Below are 25,893 nucleotides of genomic sequence, written 5' to 3'. Positions count from 1 at the left end.
AAGGAAATTTGGAAGGTAAAGAACTAGAAGGTGGTGGGATTAGAGGAAAAATTTCATGGAGAAGGTGCAGTCTTGTCTTTTAGAAAGAAAGAGATTCTATCAGAAAGTGGTGAGGACAAAGTATATTTAAGGCAAGAGAGACATCTAGGCAAAGACACAAGGATGTCTCTATGAGACACAGAGAGAAGGTCAGTGGGGCTGGTTTGAAGAGTGCAGGGTAGAGAGTAATGTCCAGGAAGACTGAAAAGACAGGTTGAGACCAGGTTGCACAGGGCTTTAAAAGTTAAGCAGTTGATATTTTAGCCTAGAAATAATAGTCATCGGAGTTGACTGAATAGAGAAGTGACACGGTCAGAACCATGCTCCAGGAAAATCATTTTGGTAGAAGTATGTTGGATGGCCCTGAGTGTGATAGAGGCTGGCACTAAATAAAAAGTGCCAGACTGAAGAGTATATGAAATTGATCACCTTGACGGGGAGGTGCCAGCCTCTATCACGTGAGTGATGTGAGGCTCAAGGACCAGTGGGAATTGTTGAGAGGTGATAAGTGCCCAAATTAAGGTGATGGCTGTGTGAATGGACAAAGGATAAGATGTTGTGGAGTTAAAAATAGCAGAATTTATTAGCTGATATATGGGGGAGGAGAAAAGAAGAGTCAAGGATAAGGTCAAGATGATAAGCCCAAGAGATGGAAGGATGTTGGTGCCTTTGATAAACTGGCAAGTTTGTAAGAGAGAAGGGTTTGGTTTTTCGCAAGATAACGAGTCCAATTTTATAAACGCTGAGTTTGAGATAACTACAAGGTATCCAATTTGAAATGTTCACTAGGTGATGCAGGATTAAATCCCAGAAGAGAGATTGGGGGAAAGAAGGTAAGAGGTGGAGATGATGTGGCAAGGTGTCTGAGAAAAAGAAAAATGGTGAAGACGTAACAAATAAACTTGCCTCGTTTTCTTGGTATAGTAAGAGGCAAGGTCTCATGGAGGGGGGATAGGGAGGGAAAGGAAGAAGTGGGGGACATTTGAAGGGGGAAGAGGTTTAGGATGGCTTCTGTGGGCAATGAGACTAGGAGTCAATTAGAGAGGAGTAAAAGGATCCACTGGTTTGCTGCTGTGAGTGCCAAGCTGAAGTGGATAACCTGAATTTATGATGTAACCTGTCAACACAGCTGTTATTTCTTCTATCTCGGAGGATGATGAGTAGCCAGGAGGACAAGGGGGTGAGGGATTTAAGAGCAAAGGGTGACCTAGAGTTAAAATGGCTCATGATAGGATTGAGATTGAAAAGAGAGAAAAGTGAAGACAGAGCTGGAGTGAAGGCCTGAGAAAACAATCAAGGCAGGGAGGGATTGCAAGATTCAATAAAAGCAAAGATTAAATTTGGGAGGGCTGAGGCATAGGGAGATGTGGAATGATAGGCAGTTATGGTCAGATAGAAGAATGTCAGAGTTTCTCATTTAAAATATTACCTTAAAAAAAGGTAATGATGAGATTCAATGTGGGACCATCCTTATGTATGCCTGATTTGATTGTAGGTCAAAGAGACTAAGGAATTTGAATGTTAAGGAATAAGAGGAAGAACCATTATGGGAGCCAAAGCAGATCTTATGGAATTGAATTGACTTTCACTTCTACTGCATCAAATCAAAATTTACAAACACTTTTTTTTAAACTGAAGATAACCATTTGTTATTCCAATTTTAAATCTTTTCACCCTCTTCTGAAATATTTAATTTCCCCCATCATGAACATGCAAGAACAATTTTTGGCATTCTAACTTTTTGGTTTTGAGTTCTAAATTTTCTCTTTTCCTCCATTCCTTTTTCCTGAGAAAGTAAGCAGTTTGATATTGGTTTTACATGTGTTATCATGGAAAACATGTTTCCATATTTATCATGTTGTGGAAGATACATATATAAAAATGAAAAAAATATGAAGAAAATAAAATGAGAAATTGTATGCTTCCATATGCTTTCTCTGGAAGTGGATCACATTTTCCATCAAGAGTCCTTTGAAATTGTCATGGATGACTTGCACAAGGACTTCTTGTCAGTGAAATGACCTTTTATCGCTTTTTCTCTTCTTGGGTCTCTCGGTAGCATTGGACACTGTTGAATTCCCTCTCTTGATTCTCTTTCCTGTTTTAGAACCAGAGGCATTAGATTCTCTCCATTTTCCTCTTATCTTTTCTGATTCCTCTCCCTCATGCTAAACCCCAAGTGCCTTCATTTAACCCAGAGCTTTTTTTCCTTTTTCATTTCTCTCTCTCTATTCTCTCCCATAGTTATCTCTCACTCTTAGTTTTAATGATCAATTCTGTAGAATGACATATATACACACACTTTTAAACTAATTACAACTCTACCTGGTTAGATCTTCTCACCAGAATTTCCACTCTATGGGCTGGGCTTCCAGAGAACATGTTTCCCCCCAATACTAGGGGCATTAATTCACTCGACTCTGGGATGTGTCTAGAAGCTGAGCTGCCCTGATTGATAAGTAAGATAGCAAATAACTATAGCTAGTTAGTCCCAGACCAGGCACCTCATCCCATTCAGCTCTCTACTAAGATACTGGGATCTAAGCAGTGAGGATACCTTGTCATCTGCCCTGTTGCTGCCTGTGTATAAATAACTCTTCTTCCCTTTTTCTTTTTCCACTCTGGGTGAAAAAATCCCCGATAAATATTATTTTTACTTATTGATTGAAATCTGCTCCTCATTTACCACTCTTCAGGTAGGTTCAGATTCTCAATCATTTTTGATCTGCCATTTTCCCATATTCAATTTCCATTATTGTTGCTACCATGCTAGTTCAAAGAGGTGGGGGGGGGGGGGGCGGAGTATTAATCTCTCTCTTGAACAATCCCAAGAGCCTTCCAATGGTTCTCATCTCTTTTCTCCAGTGGATGAATCTAGCCCTGCTGTATTAATCTTTCTAAAAAGCAAGTTACCCCTATGAAAAATCTTTATTGGCTGTTCAATGCCTACTAAATGAAGTCAGATTTTATTGTATCATACATTAGAGATTATAATAGTCCAACTCTTTTACTTCCTAGATGAAGAAACTGAGGCCCAGAGAGGTATAAATGACTGTAAAATGACCAAGCCTGGATTTAAAACCAGATCTTTTGATTTCTAATTTGCTGCTCTATCCACTATGATGCCTCCTTAATTTGGCATCTAAAGTCCTCTACAATATAACTCCAAATGACCTCTCCAGTCTTATATCCTACTATTTTTCTACCTTTTGATCTAAATAGAGTAGAATAATCAGTTTTCTGTAGACATGCCATTATTTCTCTTCTCTATACTTTTGCTTGTGTGATTCTCTTCCTCAACTTGGAATTTCTTCTCCATCTATCAAAATCCACTTTCTTTCATCAAGTGTTTCCTGATTCTCTCAGAGATGATTTTTTCCTTCTCTAAAATCTAAAGCATTATCTAAATAAATGTAAACATAATCTGAATAAATATAAAGCAAATCTAAAACTCTAAAATCAAGAGCATTTTCCCTCCTTTTAAGCATTTATTAAATTTTGCTTTGTATTATTATAGTTTTATGCATTTATGTCCCCATTAAAGGATAAACTCCTCAAGGAAAGGCTCTTTCTTATTTCTTCTTGTATCCCCCAAATGCCTAGCGCAGTTCAGGGACATATTAAACATTCAACAAATGACTGCTAAATGCTTTAAATGAAACAAAAAAGCATTTATTTGTTAATCCTTGACTGCATGACAGACCATTGGCCTGGGAGCTTAAAGGTCATGTGGAAAAACATAAATTAAGGTCCTTGTCCTTAGGTCACTAAGATTGATTTTTAATCTCCCCAAAAGGCAATTCTCTTCAAAACTGTCTTGTGCAAAATAGCCAATACCTAATACTTTTTGAAGCATATTGTGATTTTCAAAGTGCTTTCTCAAATATTATCTCATTTGACTCCCACAACCTTGGAAGGCAGGGAAACATGGCAGGCAGATCTACAATGGTGTGCCTATGTTTGCTCTGATTGGCATTGCCTAAAACACCATGCCTCAAACTGTTTCTCTTAATGTAATTAAAACCATAAAAAGGCATGAAGTTATTTCCACCGGTAATAAACAATATTCCTCTAAAGCTGTGGCAAAGGATATATTATTTTGTTTACTGTTAGACATAGAAGATTGCATTTTTTAAACGTGTTAAATCTTTCTAATTCACACCAGATGGAGTCAAATCCATTTCAACACACCCCAGAAAGCCAATAATAGTTATTAGTGCAGAACAGTACATGATTTAAAACAACTGCCAGCCCTCAAATGACTAAGATACTCTATTTCTCTAATAAAAAATACTGGCTAACTGGTAAAATTAATCCATTTAATCCATGTTTTTTCTGAGTCCTTGCATTTCAAGCTATTATGATTTAGTAGAGTTGGCCTTAGAACTAGGAATATCTGGGGTCAAGTTCTGTCTCTGACCCATATTGGATGTGTGATATTGGGAAAGTAAATCTCTTAACTTCTTGGATATGGTGGTTAATCCTATAAGACTAAATTTCAGGCTTTTATTGAATTTCCTCATCCTTAAATTTCCTTTAACAATGAAATAGGGACAGTTCAATCCCAATCCCCTAATTGTTTATTATGGAGCCATTGACCATTTTCATTTCAAACAAATAAAGCATTTAATTATTTTAATAAAGTTCTCCTAACATTAAGATTAGGAGCCTGACTCTAGAGTAATTCTAGCTTACAATTATCTAATTGTAGTGGCAGTCTCTCTAAAAAGTTTATGCAATCATTATTTCTAGGTTGAAGATGTGAAGGACTGGGGATGTCCCTCTGCCACTCCAGGAGAAGCTTAGGAGTTGCAACGTGCTTAGGGTCTCACAGCCATAGTCTTGAACCAAGTTTTCCTACAAGTCCAGCATTACCTATCTTGGGCAGCATTCTCTGGCAGTTAGATTTTCTCATTAACAAACCTTTTTTGAATAGGGAGTTTTCAGAAGAAGAAGCACAAGTTTATCACAGTTACCAAATTACTCTGAAAAAAAAATGCTCTAAATCATTATTGATTAGAAAAATGCAAATTAAACAACTCAGATACCACCTAACACCCATCAGATTGGCTAGCATTCAGAAAAGGAGAAAGATAAACGCTGGAGGGCATGTGGGAAAATAGGGACGCTATTGCACTATTGGGGGAGTTGTGAATTGGTCCAACAATTCTAGAGAACAATTCAGAATTATGTCCAGAATACTATAAAACTGTGCATACCTTTTAATATATCAGCAATATCACTACGAGGTCTAAATCCCAAAGAGATCAAAGAAGAAGGGAAAAAAGGATTGATAAGTACAAAAATGTTTATAGCAGCTCTTTTTGTTATGTTTTTGTTATGTTTCCCAAGGATGGGAAATTGAAGGTTGGTTCCCTATCAAGTGAGGAATGGGTGAACAAGTTGTGGTATGAGATTGGGATGGAATGCTATTGTACTGTAAGAAATAGGGAGCATTTTGATTTCAGAAAAACTGGGAAGTCTTAAATTAACTGATGCAAAGTGAAGTGAGCAGAACCAGGTGATTATTATACACTGGGACAGCAGGATTGTAATGATGATCAACTGTAAAAGACTTAGCTTTTTCATTAAGTTTAAAATTAACTTTAAGATAATGATGAATGACAATTCCAAAGAACTCATGATGAAAAATGCTATTTGCCTCTCAAGAGAACTGGTGAATCATTTTGTTTTATTATTTTTGCAATACAGCTAATATAGGAATGTTTTGCATATCTTCATATATATAGTTGATATCGTATTGCTTTCCTCATTGGGTGGGGGAATGGTTCAAGAGAAGGAGAGAATTTGGAACTTAAAAAAATTTTTTAAATGAATGTCTAAAGCAGAAATTTTTTTTTCAGTTTTTAAAAATTTGGTCCCCCCCCCCCCAATTTCATGTAATAAAAGATTTCCACATAAGTTTTCTGAAGTTTTCTGATCCAAATTGTCTCTCTCCCTCCCTTCTTCCCTTCCCCCTTCTGGAACTGGATACGATTTGATCTGGGTTATATATGTATTTTCACACAAAATGCATTTCCATGTTGTTCATTTTTGTAAGTGAATAATCTTATACAACTCAACTCCCCAAACATATACCCAAATAAACAAGTCAAAAAATATATGCTTTTATCTGCATTCCTACTCCAACAGTTCTTTCTCTGGAGGAAATAGAAAAAATTTAAAGCCCTTTTTCCTTTGGCCTGTCTCTTTGGCCCTTGGTATCGAGGAATCCTAGCTGAAACTAGAACTGATGAATTAACAAGCATTTATTAAGCAATTACTATACATTGGGCACTGGGGATACAAAGAATTTGAAGGCCTCTTTCTCCAAACTTGGTCTACCATCTGGCTCTCATTGGCCTCTGCCATTTTTCTTTTAGTGCTGGAGCTCCTGCTTTCCTCGAATTGCCCATTGTCCTATCCATGCTGTTATTAGGCAGTCTCTTCAATGAAAGCTGATATTTATTTCTAAGAAATAAGGAAAAACTGAAATCACATTCATTTTCCTCCCAACTCTCCCCAAGACATGATCTATTACAATGAAAGTTTTATCCTAAAACTATGCTAGAACAAAACACGAGTCAGTCAACTAGCATTTCTGTTGGGGTTTTTTGGAATGAGTCATCTTTGATGCTTGGTTTGACATACAGGCGGGATTTGACACTCCAGTGGCTCATTATTACCTCCAGGACCAAATATGAAATCCTCTGGCTGTTAAAGCTCTTTGTGCCAGGCAGGGGATGCAAAGAAAGACAAAGAACAGGTCTCTAGCTCCTAGTCTAATGTGGGGGACAGCATACAAACTATGTGTAAACGGGATAGACGAGGGGTAGTCTCAGAGGAAGGCACTTAAAATTGAGGTGGGCTGGGGAAGCTGGGGAAGCCAGGTAGAGATCAGAAAGTTCAGATGGGGATCTGGTCTGCTTAAGGTGGGGAGATGGGAGTGTGGATGTGAGGAACAGCAAAGAGGTCAGCTTTACTGGATGGCAGAAGTCAGTGGAAGAGGTATAAGGTGTAAGAAGGCTGGGAAAAAGGGCTTCCACACCAAACAGAGGATCTTATATTTGATCCTGGAGGTAATAAATAGGGCATCACTGGAGTGTCAAATTCCATCTGTACATTAAACCAAGCATCAAAAAGTTCATTCCCCTAAAAAAAAAATCAATTTTTTATTCCCAGACAGCGGCAATATTTTAATGCGAATTATACCTTTATTTAGGAAAAGTTAATAGACTATAAGAATTGGCCCTTAGGATTGATAAAAGGCCAGAAAAGATTGAAGAATGTTTTTTTAAAAAAACTCATTGTATGGGAATGTGATGGAATATTAGTGCTTGATTTTAAAATTGGCAAATATGAGGAATTCAGAGAAGTGTGGGGAGGTTTCTATGAACTGCCTTCACCAAAGGGAAGGACCAGGAACTTGCCAGTTGCCCTGTGCATCCTTTCTCCTCCACAATGTCCACAAGTCCAGAGCCAAAGACTACACTGCCTCCTCCCACCACCATCATCTTCTCTACCTTGAAGTGAGCTCCAGGGCAGAGCTGATGTGCTGTCATCTTATCGTTCTATAACTGGCCAAGGCTTTAGGTCTTCAAACTCTCCCTCTGACCATCAGAGGCAGGACTAGAGACTGGGGGCTGTCCCAATGAGCCTTGAGCCCTCTCCTCACCCCTCCTTTTTCTTGTTCTAGAATTGATAATCAAATTAACCTTATCATTGTAACTGTGAAGGGGCCCCACTCAGATCCCCCAGCTTCCTTCCCTAGCCACCATCACTTCCCCCTTCTTTCACTCACTCATCAATTCTATCTCACTCTTCCCTATCCCAAAACGATCTTTCATATCAGACCTATGCCTTCCCATTCATATATACTTTATATTTAAATTCCTGTGTGCATGGTTCTTTTGAAAAAAGCCCAAGCTCCTGGAGAGAAGCTTCCTTTTTGTCTTTGACTCCTTGACACTTAACACAATGTTATCTGGCATGCAGCAGCAGCTTAATACATGCTTACTGAACTAAGGTCAAAACAACCAAAACCAAGAGAACAATAAATAAAATGAGAAGGTCCCTTAAAGGAAGTTGAACTGAGAAATGGAAAATACAATGGAAATCCTGGAGAAGATAATGAAATATTTTCCTCCCTTATGTCTGGCTCTTTGGACAGAATATTATATATTGCCAGACATCCTCTGAACCCAGTGTTTTTACTTAATTGTTTTTGTCACAAAGGAAGGCTCAATCTGAAGGCACTAGTGGAAAATGACTGACAAAAAGACAAAAGGCGGTTAGTAGTAGTAGAACGTATTTTCTTTAAAAAGTCAGAAGGCACTGTCCTCTTTTTTAGTTGACTTGAAAACTTATCCCCCTCCTTACAGTATTTCTTTAATGAAAGAAAAATGAAATTAAGATGAACAGTCACCTAATTTATCTACCAACAAAATATTCCTTGAGGAAAAGAATACAAAATCATGGACCATATTTTTCCACATTTTAAAATTAGAAGCCACATCTTATACATTATGCACATAGGAGTTTAATATAGGCATCCCTCACTTAGCAAAAAATCTATTCTTAAGGAATAGGTCAAAACTTGATTCCAAAGAATAGTATAATTCACTTTTATATGTATAATGCAAGTCAACATGAAAATGGGATTCATTAAATGAAATTTAGCAGTATTTTGGTGGAATTCATCTACTCTGTTAAATGGGGGAAACTCATACATATTACATGATGATGAAATTGGACAGTATTATTCCAGTCATGTGCTGGTTTATTTCTGCTTTTGACAGCTGTGTCTGTGATTCATTTCTTTCAGTCTGTTTTACCACTAAAACCACCTAGGAGCTCGACTAGAGAAGCTTGTAATAAAAGCCTACTTGTGACTGGCAGGATTTCACTTAATTCACTTGTTTCTAACACCTGCAGCCTCCACTCTTTGTTGTCTAAATCCACAGCCTGATAGAAGGGTATACAGAGGGTTTTAATTTGGCCCAGAGTGGGGTGCTTTCTGAGGCTGCCACTGAAGAGACAATAGGCACATGATGGGCATTGGAGACTTCTTGGGCTATTTATGTAGTCTGGGAATCTGACAGCTTTACACACTCCTCTTTGAACAATTTGAAGGGGAAAAAAATGAAATATAGGTGACAAAATTGACTTTTTGTCCTGAATGGAAAAAATTTCATTCTAGTTAAAAAAAACAAAGCTAGAGATCAAAAAATAGCTGGTATGGGTGTCAAGCTAATATATCCCATCTCAAAGTTTATTAATAAAACTAACATCAGTTGTTTATTATGCTGGATGCCTGTGATTCTCAATTTATTGACTACACAATAAAATTCAATATAAAATGGGGTCTTCTTTGGATTTTTCTTAAAGGAGGCTTTTACTTAAATACCCAAACAGATTCATTAGTGGTTTCATATATTAAGGTGTTACAATGCCAAGCATCCCAAAGATATAATATAAAGAGGTTCTGGTATAGAATATAGACTAATAAAAAATGACTACAAAGAAATGGAAAGGATGCTCCTAAAAAACCCCCAGATTTTACATATACAAATGAGTGTTAGATCTTTCAAAGTAATCACTGTGGAAGTCTGTAACAATTATTCCGTGTTAGAATTTTGGAAACCCTTTTTTAAAATATCCAAAACATATTTCCATATTGGTCATTGTTGTAAGAGAATACTCATATAAAATCAAAACCCCCAAATAAAAACACAAAGTGAAAAATTATATGCTTTGATCTGCATTCAGACTCCAGAAGTTCCTTTTCTGGAGGTGCAAAGTATTCTTTATCTTAAATCCTTCTGAATTATCCTAGATCATTATATTGCTGAATAGTTGTCTTTCACAGTTGAACATCACATAACATTGCTGTTACTGTGTACAATGTTCCCTTGGTTCCGCTTATTTCACTCTACATCAGTTCACGGAGGTCTTTCCAGTTTTTTTCTGAAACCATCCAGTTCATTTTGCAACACAATAGTATTGCATCACTAGCATATACCACAATTTGCTCAGTTATGTCCCACTTGTTAGATATCCCCATAATTTCCAATTCTTTGCCACTACACACATGTTACAAGTTAATCATTCTTTTGATCTCTTTGGGATATAGAACTAATAGTAATATTTCTGGATCAAAGGATATACAGAGTTTTATAGTGCTTTGGGCATTGTTCCAAATTACCCTCCAGAATGGCTGGATCAGTTCAAAACTCCACCAACAATGCATTAGTGTCCCAGTTTTGCCACATCCCCTCCAACATTTATCATTTTCCTTTACTGCCATATTGGTCAATCTGATAGGGGTGAGGTGGTACCTTAGAGTTGAAGAAACCTAAATTTTTGACCCTGAGTGCATCAAGTTATATTATCCATCATTTATCATATTTGATTCAGATGACTTTTGTGATTTCTAGAATCACTACTGAAGGACAAGGTGTGGTGTTATCAAGAATGCTTAAAATAATATGTGGCAAGCTTTGAAGCCAAGGCCAAGAGGAATTTCAAAAATGTTTTCATAAATGTTTAACCTCCAAAGGTGATCAATATGAAGGATTTAACAAATACTCATTTGGATGTACAAGTCCCAGTAAGTTTGTCAGAAAAAACCCTTTTAAGTCATATAAAAGATAATTTGTGGACATTCTTTCCCCACAAAGAGGTCAAAATATCATCAAGTAAACTTAAATTTATTTAATCATATTTTAAAAAACAGGATGATCAAATTGTTATTAAAATCAGAGATTATGAGTAAAAATAGTGAATAACACAATGTAGTAGGCACTGAAGATCATTAGTTCTTGTCCTCAAAGACTGTAAAATCTAGTTGGGAGACAGAAAAGTACATAAAAATACAAACTACCGAAGCAAGCTCCTTTCACTAGTCCCTACTTCATTAAATGGAGTACATTTTCTTTTCTTTTAAAAGTTGGATTGTGTTTTTGTTTATTTTTAAACAATTTTCAATTACATTTTAAACTGGTTTGGGCTATACTGGTGAATTTTGTGGGCAGTCGAGTTTTGACACCTTTGTTCCAGATCCCAGAAACATACAAGGGTGCTTTATCTTTGGTGTGTAATTTCCTTTTTGGAAACAGCTGAGAAATGATGAGGATCAGAGAAAATATCTATTCTATGGAGAAGGTCTAAGACTACTAATACAATTGCAGCTGCCATGAGTCTTTTGTGTATTCTTTTATTAACTAGAAAACACTGGAATAAATGCTAACCCCCAAGTGGAAGTTGTCTGGTCTTGTCTTTTTCAAGGCAAGATTTATTACTCAATTAAGAATTTCAGCTTTTTACACCTTTTTTATTTCCCCCTTTGGAGAGTTTATCTTCATTTCCTAGAAGTATTATTTAGACAAATGCAGTAAATTTAAAAAGAGAAATAAGTGAGGAAAAAACTATATATGGAAATACTTAATTGTATTAATTTTTAAAAGCTACTACATTAAAAATCATACTTAAATAATTTTATTGAAGGAATATTTTTTATTAAAAAATTCAGTTATTGATAACATTGAATTTTCTCATGATTATTGCACCATCTAGTGGTCTACTCTTAATTAGTATCAAGGTCCCATTACATCCAGCAATAGAAAACTATTTTCTATATAAAAACTGTATAAATTATATACCCAATATACTTTATATACAAACAATAAGGATATATAAAAATTTTCTTTTAAAGTCTCACTCAAGAGTTCTCATACCTAGAAATATTGGCTCTTTAAGCTCACAGATTCTCTGGTTTTACAAACTCATTCTGATCATGTAGCCCTTTCCCCCAACACTACATTTTTAAGGATGGTTTTCCTTGCAAAGATTTTGTTGCAAGATCTGCTCTTTCTCTAAGCGCGTTGGCTTCTTCAGCACTTTGCTGGGCCTGTGCATTCCTCAGTAAGAAGTGGCTAATAAAAAGCTTCAAACCTTCCCGCAACATTCCAAGCTTTGGATTGTCAGATACTCTGTGGGGGAAAAAAAAAAGTAAAAAATATGAGAATGAACAAAACTAGTTTCCTTCTATATATTTCCCTTTACCAAAAGAATAAATAAAAAATTAAGGTTTGGATACTGCAACAAAACCTTCATTTTCTAATAATAATTTTTAATTTGGAACATTTTATGTACTGACAGTTTACTATTAAGTTGTTTTATTTTTCAAATATTTTGTGGCAAAATAATTTAAAAACCAACTAAAAACTTCAAAAATTCCTTTCACATAAAAATTAACTTTGCAAATATAATCAACTAAACTGAAGAAAAATAAACATTTCCCTCTCCAACTCATATTCCCCCCACATCTCATAATCGTATTACATACCTGCCAAAAATTATAGTAAGTTCTTCAATTTCTGTTTCCATTAATAGCATGTATAATATTTTCCGTAAAAAGTGTACTTTGGGTTTGTTCAGTTCACTGAATTCAATTACCTAAGGGAATATTAATTACAGAGTGAAAAAGAATCTTAACAATTAAATTGTTTTTCCCTAATGGCTTCCAGATAAATGCAACTGTAAATAGAAGAAAAAAAGAGGCTATTTTAAAAGGAGTTATTTTGTTTATAAATTTATAAACAGGCAACAAAATAATGCCCTAATGTCACATTTCTAATGACCACTACTACTTCTGGGCATGAAATGAGGCCAAATCTCCATGTGCTTCTTTGCTTATTTTTAATCATCTTTACCATCTTCTACCTTAGAATCAATTCTAGGTGTTGGTTCCAAAGCAGAAGAGTGGAAAGGGCTAGGCAATGGGAATTATATGACTTGTCCGGGGTCACAAAGCTAGGAACTGTTGGGCCTCCCATTTCCAGGCCTGGTTCTCTAACTAACAAGCCACCCAGATGCTCCTCCATCAAAAGAGTGCCAAGTCTATCACCGCAGCACTGTACCCTGCATGCATTACTTTTGTTTCAATTTCCTTTTCCATTTAAAAAATTTAAAGTATAAGCTTGCAGCAAATTAGCAACAAAAAATGTGTAAAAATGCAAATTAGCACATTTATAGGGTCATCAGAGATAATCTAGTACAACCCTGTCTTTGTAGAGAAAAGCAAATGGAGTCCAGAGTAACACCAGTCTGACAAGTGGCAGGACCAGGATCTGAATACTAGTGCTCTGATTTCAAATTCAGAATGCTCTCTTCTACTACTATACCATATTGTATCCATTTCAAGTTCCATAAAACTCTTAACACCAGATAGCACTTTAAGATGAAAATAAAGCCAGAAAAAAATTAATAAAACAACAAATCTGAGATGTATCCTAGACGGTCAAAAGCTGAAATGAATGACTTTAAGAACCCACCTGCAGAGCAGAAACAGAAGTTAAAGATTCCTCAAGCAGCCTGGACCTTTAAACACAAACTGTGGCCTGGCAATGCCCAAACACTAGGCTGATCACACATTCTTCTGGTGCAAGGCGTACCAAAGGCAGCGCTGGGTATTTCTGGAGCACTAGTGGAACTCACAGCACAAAAGAGTGCAGAAATATCCGTACTGTGAGGCCAGGAACAGAAGGCCAGATTTCCCAGCCCTAGGTCAGACACACAATAAGGCATCTGTCCTCTGCCATGTCGTATGGAAAGAAAAGCTAGGAAAATGGTGCACTTCCGTCCCCCTCTCTGCCTGCATGGTTTCTCTCTCTGTCAGATCCCTCACCCATGCGCTCTCTAAAAACTTCAGTTTCCCACTGTCCAATGCTCCACAATCCTGCCTGCCCCAAAGAATAGCAAGACTTGAGGATGCTCACAGAATCTCTTCACTCAGTGATGTGAATTTCAAAACTACTCAACCCTGTTCACACCATTCTTTAGAGGATGGGATTTGGCTATTTCCTGATCAATAACAATAGAGATACTTGGAATGACAGAATCAGGTCTTGGAAATTACAATCTCCACCCTACTCAAGGTAACAAGATTTAGAAAGAGCTGCAGCAAAGCTCAAGATTTAATTATTTGAGAATATGACCTCCAACAGACATGTGCAAAGGGGACAGACCTCTGGGCGGTCCTGGGTTAAGCTAGAGCCACCATTGGCACAGGGAGACACAGGAAGTGAGGTAGAGGAGAACTGAGGAGGCTGGGACTTCCGGTGTGGAGGGGAGTGTGGGAGTTGGAGCCTGGTGCTTGGAGTGGAGGCCCTCAGACTGTTTCTCCATTTTGGTCACGTGAGCGATAGGGACTGATCTCTTTTCTTTGCCTCAGCTATCCAAGGCCTTGGGCCTTTGGCCCAGCCTAAGCAAAGGGGGTATTTAAGCCCTATTCTCTCCGTCTCCGTCTTTGTCTCCGTCTCCCTCCCTCTCCCTCTCTCTCTCTCATACCTTTCTTCCTCCTGTTAGTAATTAAAACCTCCATAAAAGGTTGACTGCTGACTTGGAGTTTTCATTTAGGAATTACATAGCTGAATTCCTTGGCGACCTTAAATTAATATATATCAGTCTTTTAAAGCGATTTCCATTTCACAGTGGATAGAGATGCCAAGGAAGAGAATGGAATGTTTCTCAGACACTCAGGATGGACTCTCCTAGATGCCTGTATCCCCAGCATCTGTTGGGACATATCTGATGGGACAATATCAACTGGCTTCAAGGGAGGAGCTTATTATATATCCCATTATTCTTGGTCAGCTACCCAGAAACACAAAACTGACTCACAGTCTCCAAAGACTGCCTTCCTCTCTCACACAGCCACAAGGAGAAAGCATAATCATAGTGGAGAGAACCAGGCTCCAAATCCTTTTGGGGGGGGGGGGGGGGAACAGGGGTGGGGATGTCACCCACCCTCGAACTGCTTGAGGCAACTCCCTAAAAAGTTGCAGAGAAGATGCAAGAGGGAGAGTTTCCTCCCTGGGAGTTTTCTATATCAATGATGTCCCAAATCCAGTTCTCTGTTATCCCACACAACCATTTCCAATAGCCAAAGGAATCAAAGGCCCTGGGAAAATGCCAAATGTTATTTCCATCTATAAGGAGAGAGAACCTAGACAGTAAACAAGCCATAGCCTCTATCCATTTTGGTCAATATTATCTGCTTTGATCCAGATATGTCCTAGTCTGGATGTTACAGGTGGCTGGAAGTGAGAAAAGTCATCTCTGAAGATGAACTTGAAGGACTCTGATCCAATATATTCCATTTCCAGACCAAATGATGGAATTCCTAGACACTCTCCTATTTCTACAAATATGCTCACATCCTCACTGTCTAAGTTTCTGTATTTTCTCTAAATGTTGGCATATGTATATTTCCATCATCTCATGGAAATACGGAGATTATCAATGTCAGAACTGGCAATTACAACCAGAACATCAACTAAACTCTGGAATGTAAGCACTTACCTAGGCTAGTAAATTATACTTCTAAACATTCTTATTGAATGTACTGGTAGAAGGAATAGTTAGATATATCAACTGGGTTACCCAACTAGATACACATATAGTATTTGGTTATGAGATAAAATATTCAGACAAAATAGCAGATATTTTTAAAGCATTTTAAAGGTTAACACCAATTCATTAATTAATTATAACTATTTACACTAATTGATTAACAAACCTTAAAGATGGAAAGTGGAAGTGATTTTTTCTTCAGTAAATGGGCCACCAACTGTACAAAATTAGAAAATGTTGTAGCTGATAAATTTTCTAAATCCCGAAACTTGTCCCATATGCTGAACTGGAATGTCATCTACTCCAAAAGTGAAAACAAAAATAAAGTCATAAAGCACCATCATATAATACATGACATTCTACTGCTTTCTTATTAAAAGGCTGGTATCATAAAACACATAATTTATAAGTGATTAAATATGTTTGTTGATATTCAAAGAAAAGGAGTCAGGATTGTGATCTTTACATTGCTCCTATAAAATGAAATCTTTTAATTAATAGCAAGTTAAAATGTATTTAATATTATTAAACATATCAAGGCTTCTGAAAGCAAACATGCCAGTTTCTTAAAGATTTTTTAATAATTTCTTTCAATACCTAATTTCCTAATTTAAAGTAGACAATATGATGAATTTAAGTAAAGTACCATTTGAGTTATAGTACCCTTTAGCAGAAGATATCATAGGTGATGAAATCTCAAGTTATAAACTTGGCTTTCAAACTAACTTCATCTATGCTATGATTTATGTAATATCTGGAACTGGGGCTTAGAAAGGAGAAAGAATTAAGGGGAAGAAGAAGAAAAATTCATGTGGTCAATGAGTAAACTTGACTATTATTTATTAAGCAGTCATAAAACATTCAACTTACTTGAAATCTCCTTTCATATTCACAAAATTTGCTAGCCAAATATGCATAAAAAGGGTTATATGTTTTCTCTTGTAGGCAACAATCTATGAGAACATGAACTATCTCTCTTTCTTGCTGATCCTTCAGCCCAAGCCTGCAAATAAGAAATAACCAACTTAAACATCACTTAGCTTCTAATTTTAACTCTTTGAAAAGAGGAACCATTTATCTGTACAGAAGAGAATGAAATCTCTTTAAAATAAATCTAAAAAAAAAAATAGAACCTGAAGAAAAAGAGATCTGTTAGTGGAGGGCAGAGAGAACTAGTTTTCTAGTACCTGTATCGGTTACTATCTATACAACCACAGACAAAAAAATCTTTTTTCTTTTTCTCAGCCTCAGATGGGGTTAAATCAAATATTTAAGATCTCTCCTAGTTCTGAAATGCTGATGTCAAATTTGGCCATCCAAAGATTTTCACCCTAAAAGGTGAAAAGTGTCTAAATATAGAGGTAGGATTTCCCAAAATTTTTAAGTCATGTGGGTTAATAAATGTAATGTGGGGAATTTTCTGTAATATTTGCTTTTTTGGTCTGGAGTCTCTTTGTTTAGTAAAACAATATATCATGTTGAACTTTGATTGCTTATTTTTATTTAAAAATACTGAAAGTTTAGAAAAATCAGAGGGAAAGAAACTTTCTCCCCATTTCTTCCCAGTTTTTTCAGAAAAAACAAACAAACATTAGTTTTTCTATTTAATCACTTATAATTAATATTTTTTTTCTTTTTCATCTCTACCTGAATGTTACAGCTAGATCCACATCACTAACAAACTGCAGCTAAATTAGCACTACTTATTTCAGCCAATAGTTTACTTTTTAATATGTCATGTGTTGCATAGGCCCACCAAGAGAGGAAGGGATTTTTCTAATATTTTAGTGAAGAAATAGTTTATGGAGTTTAACATGACAAATAAAAATAATAGATGGTAATTACAGGGAAATAAAAATGTCAGTTTAATATAATGAAGATGCCTTATGTCTCAGGTTGACTTCTCAAAAGCTATCTTAACCTTGATCCTTGGTCAATGCAAAAGTGGGTATAGAGCAAGATGGTAAGTAATACAGAAGAAAAAAATAGTTTAAAATTAAGAAACAAAAGAAGTTACAGACTTGTACATTAATCAGAAGCTATAAATAGCATTTACTATTTCAGAAGAAGGGAATAGGAAAGCATTAGAAATGGCAAGCATCAAACATCTCAAGAAAATAAAATAAATAAATTATAATTCCATAGACAGAAAATGTTATTGTTATTCATATTGGAGAGGTTTCAAATCAGCTGCTTGTATGTAGTCGATCTATTCACTAGTTAGAGCAAAAGTAAAAATGAACAAATTAGAAGGGAGGACAATAATGAGTAGACACTGTAACCAGGCTAGCTTTATCCTGATCTATTCAAATAAATGAAAAAAGAAAGGACACTAACTCAGTTTATATGATTTCTAACAGAAGTTTAATTGATGTAAAGAAATAAAAGGAATAGTAAAGAGCTCAGAAACAGCTTCTACAAGGAATATGCCTAATCCTGCAAAGCCAAAAGATTTGGCAGCCAAGGGGCAACACTGGCTTAAAAGTACAAAAATTGGTAAAATGTCAAAGTTAGAAACAGTTTTACATCACAAAACAGGTAAAGACAGTGGAGAGGAAAGCAGGTCTATGGATGGTTTGGCTTTGTGCTGATTGCATTAAACACTAGAATATTACAGGGCATTACTAAAGCCACTAAAAGACTGGCTTAATGATCCACAAAAGGAAAAAAAACCAAAAAAACATAAATGACTTCTGCCACATCAGGATGTATAGCTGAAGTCAGTTCACTGAGTCTGACAATAAGTGTATTGTGGACATAAGCACAAGTGGACAATAAGTTCAAAATTGGGCAGCATTTTCAATGAGCTCAACTGCTTCTACATCCAAACACATGTGCAAACACACATCTTCGAACACAAATACTGTGTTGGTGATGTGACGTGGCTGAGAAGTGGTTTCCCACATTAGATAAAGAGTTGTGAGGTCCAAGATATGGGCTCTAATTCCACTGAGGGCACTTGCTAGCTGCATGACTGAAATAAGACACCCTGCTTATGTGGCAGAGCAAGAGGTGACTGACCAACAGATGGTTTATGGCCATCACTGGTGTCCACAGAAGCTGAGGAAGGTCTGTGGTCAACTAGTTGGACCCTGTAGTGAATATGGGGGATGATAGAACAAGTCTCACAGGATGGGCAGGCAGGAATAGTCTACCTTAGAAGATTTGGTTAAGGCTATTCCCTTATTGTAACAAATGAAGATACTTGATCAGGGATGTATAGGGAATTTTAAAATTACTCCACCCTGCTCAGACAGTGCTTTAGGGGAAGATAAAGTTATAAACTCCTGATGGTCCCCAACTCATACTTATAGTAAAGCTAGAACCTTAAGCTAGGTCTATCTAATACAAAAGGTTGCTAAGTACCTATAAAGGTTAAATTAATCACTAAAAGGTCAAGAAGCTTACAAAAGGCAAGCTTAACAAAAGAGATGTGAAGTTTTAGTCTACCCAGAGGTGGTGATAACAAAAGAAGATGTGAACTAAGAATGGTCAGTCCTGGGGAAAACGTCTACTGTGATTGGTAGACATGAAAATTTAGGGGAGGTGACACAAGAGAAAATTTTCTTTAAAAGGAAGGAGCTCGAGGTGGAAGAGGTAGTTGGAGTTTTGGAGTTAGTGTGGAGGAGCTGGCTCTGAACTTAGTTGGAGTTTTGCTTGGGACAAAATCTTGTGGTGAGTGGATAAAAGACTGACTAGTCTCTCTTAAGGCTTAGGCCTAGGTCATTTGGCCTAGGCCTTTTCCTACTATTTCCTCTTACTCTGTCTCTCTCCCTTCCCTTAATTCCTTCATTTGTATTAATTAGAATCTCCATAAAACCCAGCTGACTTAGGTATTTCATATTTGGGAATTTTTCCCATGGCGACCACTTGTTAATATAAAATCAAGACACTAAAATCATCTTTACAGTTCTGGCAATTCACAGTCTTGAAAACCATATTTTTCGCGGTCACAATAGGCATAAGCTGGATCCTAGATCTGTCTGAGTGAGAGCCGTGTGACCAGAGGCACATTCTTGACCTCTCCATAAAAAAAAAAGGATAGAACCCAAAACAGCCACCTCAGAGTGTTCTTGGGAGGCTCAATGAGACAATGGATGCAAATCGTTTTGCTAACTTTCAAGTGCTCTGCACCAGCTATTATCAAGATGGCTTTAAATCAAAGAATATCATCCTATTTATGGCACTGGTACCCTAGAAGTGTTAAAAGACCTAAAAGAGGAGGCTGGGTGGTACGCTGGATGAAGATGAAGAGGATGATGACAATGATAACAGGTAACACTTACATGGCACTAAAGGTTTGCAAAGTACTTAACAATTATTATCTCATCTGATCTTCCCAACAGATCCTGGTACTATTATTCCCATTTTACAGTTGAAGAAATTGAGGCAAAGAGAAGTTAAGTGGGTGCTTTCTGTCTTGCATAACATAAGGCATCAAAATTTGTGAAGGAATACATGTTATATTCTTAAATAAAAACCTCAAATAACAGATTCCTCGGTTAACTGGAAGTTTTCTACTGTATTTCCCTGCAGAGTAAAAGATAATTGCTAGAAAGCAAACTGAATTGAGGTATTTTGTTTTTATTAAAAAAAAAAAAGGGACAACACAATTTCCAAAGTAATGGGTCTGCTCAGCTCATTTAAGTCATTTAGATCAAAGTACAACACGATGTAATTCATGTTCAGAATAAATGTAAGCTTTTTACTATCAGCTCATCCTTAATTATGAATCCAAATATATGAAGTATATATAGTGCTTCTTAAGAAAACAAAGAGGACCAATGAGCACAATTATTTTTTTTAAACCCTTACTTTCTATCTTAAAATCGATAGATTATATATCAATTCTAAGACGGAAGAGCAATAAGCGCTAAGTAACTGGGATTATGTGACTTGCTCAGGGACACACACCTATGAAGTGTCTGAGGCCACATTTGAACACAGGTCCTCTTGACTCCAGGGTTAAAGCTCTATTCACTGTGTTACCCAGCTACCTCCCAACCAATGCACTTTAACAAATATTTATTCTTTCTCTTAATCATTTCCCCCTCAATTAAAAAAAAGGAAAGGAAAACCCAAATAATAAGAATTATAGTCAAGCAAAGCAAACTTTCTTAGCCAATGCACTCTGGAAACATTTTCAGTTTGAAGATGAGAAAGGACTACTAATTTTTTGATTTTAACTTTTTGTTGGAAACAAAAATTGTCAAATTACAAAAGAAACCTGAAAATTCCTACATGTACTTACTTTAGGAGCTTTTCAAATGCATCCAGAAAATCTTCACTAATCATTAATGTACAAAAAATATTTCTTCTGATGTCAGTGTTCATTCTCTGCTTTCGGGCAAGCTCTAGTATCTTTGAACTAACCTTGAAAGAAGGAAAAATAAGCCATAGCCAATAACTATATTTTAACAAATATTCTTTTTTTCTTATGAGACCTTAAGGAAAAATCCAAAAGTTTATGTATACTTTGGATTATGGAAGCTTCTAAAATTTAGGTCTCTAGCAAAAAATGTAAGTAATATTATTTTTTGCATCCTGACCCCAAATAAAGTTTAAGCAGGCAAAATTTGACTCCAAGTAACAAAACCAACATCATTAGCATTAAAAAAAGAAATCAAACATCTCCACTGTCCTACAAAGTTTAAAAGGTAATAAATTTTGTACAGCTGGGGGGAAAAAGTCTGAAACAAAACTTTGCTGAACTGAATTACTTGAACATGAATGATTTTAGGGCTTAAAAGTTGAGAGGAAAAGTCTTAAAGCAGTAGGAACAGATGAGGAACATACTGTGAAGATTAAATTAACTCTCCCTGCCCATTTTTATATTTAATCACCAAAAGCATATACACCTCACTCATGCCTGAGTGGGAGAGGTCTGTGACCCACGTGTGCAATAGTGGGAGACAAATCAGAATTGACTGACTGCCCCCTGGGCAGATCTAAGCAAAGCTTTAGCTGTGATTGGTACACATAAAGTGGAGGAAAGTCACAGGAAGTGATGAAATGGAAAGATCTTTAAAAATGTCAAGAACTTGTGAGGATGCTCTTCGGTCTGTCTTTGACTTGACTTTTGGAGGAGCTCTGAGTGAGACCTCGGACTGCCCTTGAACTTTGGACTGGCACATGGTGAGTGAAAAAGGCTGACTCCTTTCCTTGGACTTTCTAAAGGGACTAGCCTCAGGAGAGACCTACCCTCTTGGAGAGGTTCCCTGCATCCCCAAGTCCTCAGCTCAAGGCTGAAGCCTTTCTGGCTGAGGACTAATTAGCAGTGCCTGGGTTGAGTCTGGGGTCGGAGCAAAATACTTAGTGTATAGGCTAGATATCTTACCCTGTCCTCTCTCTGATTTCATTACTTTCACTCTTTCTATGTTTTACAAATAAATTGTTAAAATAAATCTCTTTGGAATTATTTGAATTCTTGGTGACCCTACTCTTTAATAATCCAGTCCAATCTTTTATAAAAATCCCTCACATTTCTACCCCTTACAATGCCCAGCTAAGAACATCTTATATGGTAACAATACGGTTTATGTGAATTATAAAAGCAATGGACTAAAATAAAGATTTAAATTATATAACTCTGAAATCTAGGACTATAGTTTAAAAAAATCTATGGCCACAGTGCTGTAATAGCCCTCCTTCAGGATTCAAAATTGGTTACTCTGATCAGTATTATAACTTCTCCGTATTTTATGCATTCTAACATCTTTGACTATAATCTTTAAAGTCCCTTCCAACAATAAACTTCTAGGATTCTTTAGTGCAACAGAAGCTTGCATATCTATAGATTTCACAATAAATAAATTTACCACTGTGTGGCTTCTACCTTGGAATCATAAAATTAGCAATCACTCTTAATTTTCAAGGATGAGTGTAGATGTGGTCGTGTATTTGCATAATCTTATTCAAGAAGTACTAAGGGCCTACTATATGCAATAGATTAAAAGTATAGGAGTCATTATTTTTAAAAACTTACATTTTAAAGAAAAATAAAGAGAATAGCCTAATAATGAAATTCAAACAAGAATCCTTATTATTAGTCTAGTTTACCTTCCCTGTATGTTGTTTCTGCTGGCTGTTACTGTTGCTGTCAATCATTGGGGCTCCACTCCAGGATGACCCTACAATCCACCATCGTCCAATCTGCTCTGCATTCAAAAGGCTTTCCCAAGAGACCCGAAGTTGCGTTTCTTTACCAAAACCACTGTTTCGAATCTATTTCAAAAATGAAATAAGTTTTTATTGTAGTTTTTGGCTTGGTTTATACTTTATACTATTAACATTCTCCTTCAGCTTTCATGGACATGTAAAAATGACAGCATTTGGGGGATCGGTTAACTACATTTAAAACACCAAAATAATAATTTAATCATAGCAGTAAATATAGTGCATGTGTATAAACTTTATTCTATTCAATATTGGGACTAAGTGACTTACCCAGGGTCACATAGGTAGGAAAGGTCACAAAGGCCAGATTTGAACTCAGCATTTCCTGTCTGTAGGCCTGGCTCACAATCCACTGAACCACATAACTGCCCCCTCTCCTCAAGCCTGAGGTCCTCCTATCTCCACAAAGGGAAACCTCAAAACCAATGATCCTAATAAGAATAGGAATGTGATTATGTATATTTCATGGCATTTATACTGGTTCTTAAAAAAAAAAAAAAAGAATATGGGTTTAATTTGTTGTTGTAGTCTTTTTGTAGTCCCATTTGGAGTTTTCTTGGCAGAGATAATTGAGTAGTTTGCCATTTCCTTCTCCACCTCATTTTATAGACAGGTAAATTGAGATAGAATGTGAAACTAAAAATTTCACCCCCAAAATAAATAAATAATAAATTGAGGTTGGAAAGATTCAAGAATTGTGGTAGTGCTTAAAGGAGTTGCCAGATCATTGAAAAAACAAAACAAAACAAAACAAAACAGCATGCTGTCTAGGTAAGGGCATCATTTTTAGGGCCAAAGGATCTGGATTAAAATCTGAGCTTTGATACTTACTGCTTATGTGATATGGAAAAAGTCATTTCATTTTTCTAGGATTCAGTTTTGTTATTTGTAAAAGGGGAAAGCTGGACTTTGAGACCTCTCAGGTTCCTTTTAGGACATATTCTGATAATCCTATTACTGTCTAGTGTTCATGTTCTAGAGAAAATTAATTATAGTAAATCATGGGAGGATACTGCTTATTAATTTTTCCCCACTCCTAAGTCTATCCTTTAATTTATAATCTGACACAGTAATGGAATAGAAAGGTAAATTGTTTATCTTATACAAAGGAATGTTGGATTAATTTTTCTATAGAAAGGAAAATGTTAACAGGGCAGGGCAATTAGTGCAAACTCTAATGAGTTTAGTTTCTTCTTTTGAAAATGAAATGAAAAATTCCTATAAAATATATTCCATATATTACAAAATCTAGTGCTTTCAAAAAATAATTAAATCTTTATTAAATTTATTAAATTATTAAATATTAAATTTACTAAATTAAAGTCTTCTTATGAGTTAAAAGCAGAATAAAATCTAGAAGGTCAAAAGTACAATTTAAGAGTCTACTGGTCTTTTTATTAGATTAAAAATGCTGTCATTATAGAAATCAGAAAAATTAGTCTCCGCTAAATAAAGACTAAAAATAGAAAAAGGACATAGACAATGTTGAGTTTATAAAATTTTTTTTACCCCAAAACTTTGACCTCTTGTCTTAAAACTGACATTAAGATTCATTTCTAAGGCAGAAGAGTAAGGGCTAGGCAACTGGGCATCAGTGCTCAGGGTCACACATTTAGGAAGTTATCTGAGGCCAGATTTGAACATGCACTCTTTCCACTGAGCCACCTAAGAGCCCCATAAAACTGGTTTTTACTTAATATTTATTATCATCATCCCAAAGGACTCTGATAGTAAAAGACCAAGTTACTCAAATTCATGAGGCTCACACACACACATTTCAGAATAAAGAAAATATAATAAAAGACAGAGATTATCAACGAAGTTCTGAGAGATATCATTATCTTGTATTTCACAAATTGTATAGCAGAGCTCAGGGATATAAAATTAAGTTTAAGGAATAACTAGGGAACTTGATCTTTTTGTTTTCCTTCTGTTGTTTTTCATCCATAATTTATGAAAACAAGATCTCAAAATAAGGACAAAAGAGTCCACTTGTCTGTTGCCTAATTACCTTCTTAATTAAAATAAGAGGTTGTGAAGGAAGTTTTCTAGCAAATAGCAATATATTTGTTACTACCATTATCTGAATAATCCTATCTAAATGTGGTCAACAAAACAACCACTGCTTTGAAGTATAGTCAGACGTCACTTGAAAAATTTTTTGAAAACAAATAATGAAACTTACCAAAGAGAGATAGTAGGGAATAATGATTTATCCTATAAAAGAATGTTTTATAACGAGAATTCCCTCTACTGCAGTCAAAATGTACTTACAAAAATGAATTTTTGTTGAATTACTTATAAACTTTGATTAAAAGTTATAAATAGCATTTAAGTGGCATTAACCTAAATGATTATATAAGGAATTAGCTTGTTTAAAACTAAAATGGGCTCTTTTCACTTAGAGCACATTGTAAACTTATACAAAGTAATTAGTCTCCAGTCACCCAAGATTTTCTGAGTATTGCATATGATTTTTAAATTGATTATTGCTGTAGATAGTATCAAAAGAGAATGAAGAAATTATTGTACTAGTCACCATGAATAGATTTGCAGTGGTCATTATTATGGTCTCAACAATAATCCTTACTAATACTCAGTGAAATTTAGATCAGACTTTGATTTTTACTAAAATTATTAGTTTCCTGTCGTCTAACTTCTTGAGTTTGTGATCATAGATCTATCTTAACTGACATGCTTCAATATTTAAGCATGTATAATTTTTTCATTGTGAGAATTATCTCATGCAATACAGAAAGCTTATGCAACTTTAATAGATTTAGCTTTCATAGTCATTAAAACTAACTAAATAAATCACATATAAACAATCTAATTAGAAATTATTCCTGACATTAGCAAGGCTGGTCTTTAGAAAATAGACACACGGTCACCTCAGGCCCATAAATGGAGCTTAATTTTAGCTTAATAGGACCTGTGCTAGATCCTCAATGAAGATGGGTTTATCTTTATTCTGAAATGAGGTATCAGAGTAGGACTTTAATATGCAGTTAAATGGCACAATAGTCTAAAATGTAAGCTAACATTAAAGTTTTTTCATTTTCTTTTCTTTTTTACCAAAGTTCTCTGTAGTTTTCTTAGTTTCTCCACAGGTTCAGGGTCATAGCCTGGAATCTTGCGCATATCATTATTCTTGAGTGCCAACATGGTCTCAAGCATGAACCGAATCTTAAAAAAACAAAAAAAGAGAAACATCTGAAACTATAATGAATCACTTAAATGGGCAGAAAATATATTCCTGTAGAT

The 25,893-nt window shown here is 35.8% G+C and overlaps 1 protein-coding gene across 1 annotated transcript in view; it reads right to left on the bottom strand.

Annotated features, from left to right (window-relative positions):
* Window positions 1–11,519: 11,519 nt before the first annotated feature.
* Window positions 11,520–25,893, bottom strand: part of NOM1 (nucleolar protein with MIF4G domain 1) — a 29,556-nt gene continuing 15,182 nt past the window's right edge. The window contains exons 5-11 of the mRNA XM_001373125.4: window positions 25,705–25,815; window positions 22,513–22,677; window positions 20,705–20,826; window positions 16,324–16,456; window positions 15,620–15,751; window positions 12,386–12,495; window positions 11,520–12,029 (exon numbers count right to left, since the gene is read on the bottom strand). Of these exons, the coding sequence (XP_001373162.3) occupies window positions 11,855–12,029; window positions 12,386–12,495; window positions 15,620–15,751; window positions 16,324–16,456; window positions 20,705–20,826; window positions 22,513–22,677; window positions 25,705–25,815 (948 nt within the window). The 3' untranslated portion in view covers window positions 11,520–11,854. The remainder of the gene's footprint in view (window positions 12,030–12,385; window positions 12,496–15,619; window positions 15,752–16,323; window positions 16,457–20,704; window positions 20,827–22,512; window positions 22,678–25,704; window positions 25,816–25,893) is intronic.

The sequence above is a fragment of the Monodelphis domestica genome, chromosome 5 (assembly GCF_027887165.1).
Source record: "Monodelphis domestica isolate mMonDom1 chromosome 5, mMonDom1.pri, whole genome shotgun sequence".
NCBI classification, from domain to species: domain Eukaryota; kingdom Metazoa; phylum Chordata; class Mammalia; order Didelphimorphia; family Didelphidae; genus Monodelphis; species Monodelphis domestica.
The sequence above is the reverse complement of the archived record's forward strand: the minus strand, read 5'-3'. Positions and strand labels throughout refer to the sequence as shown.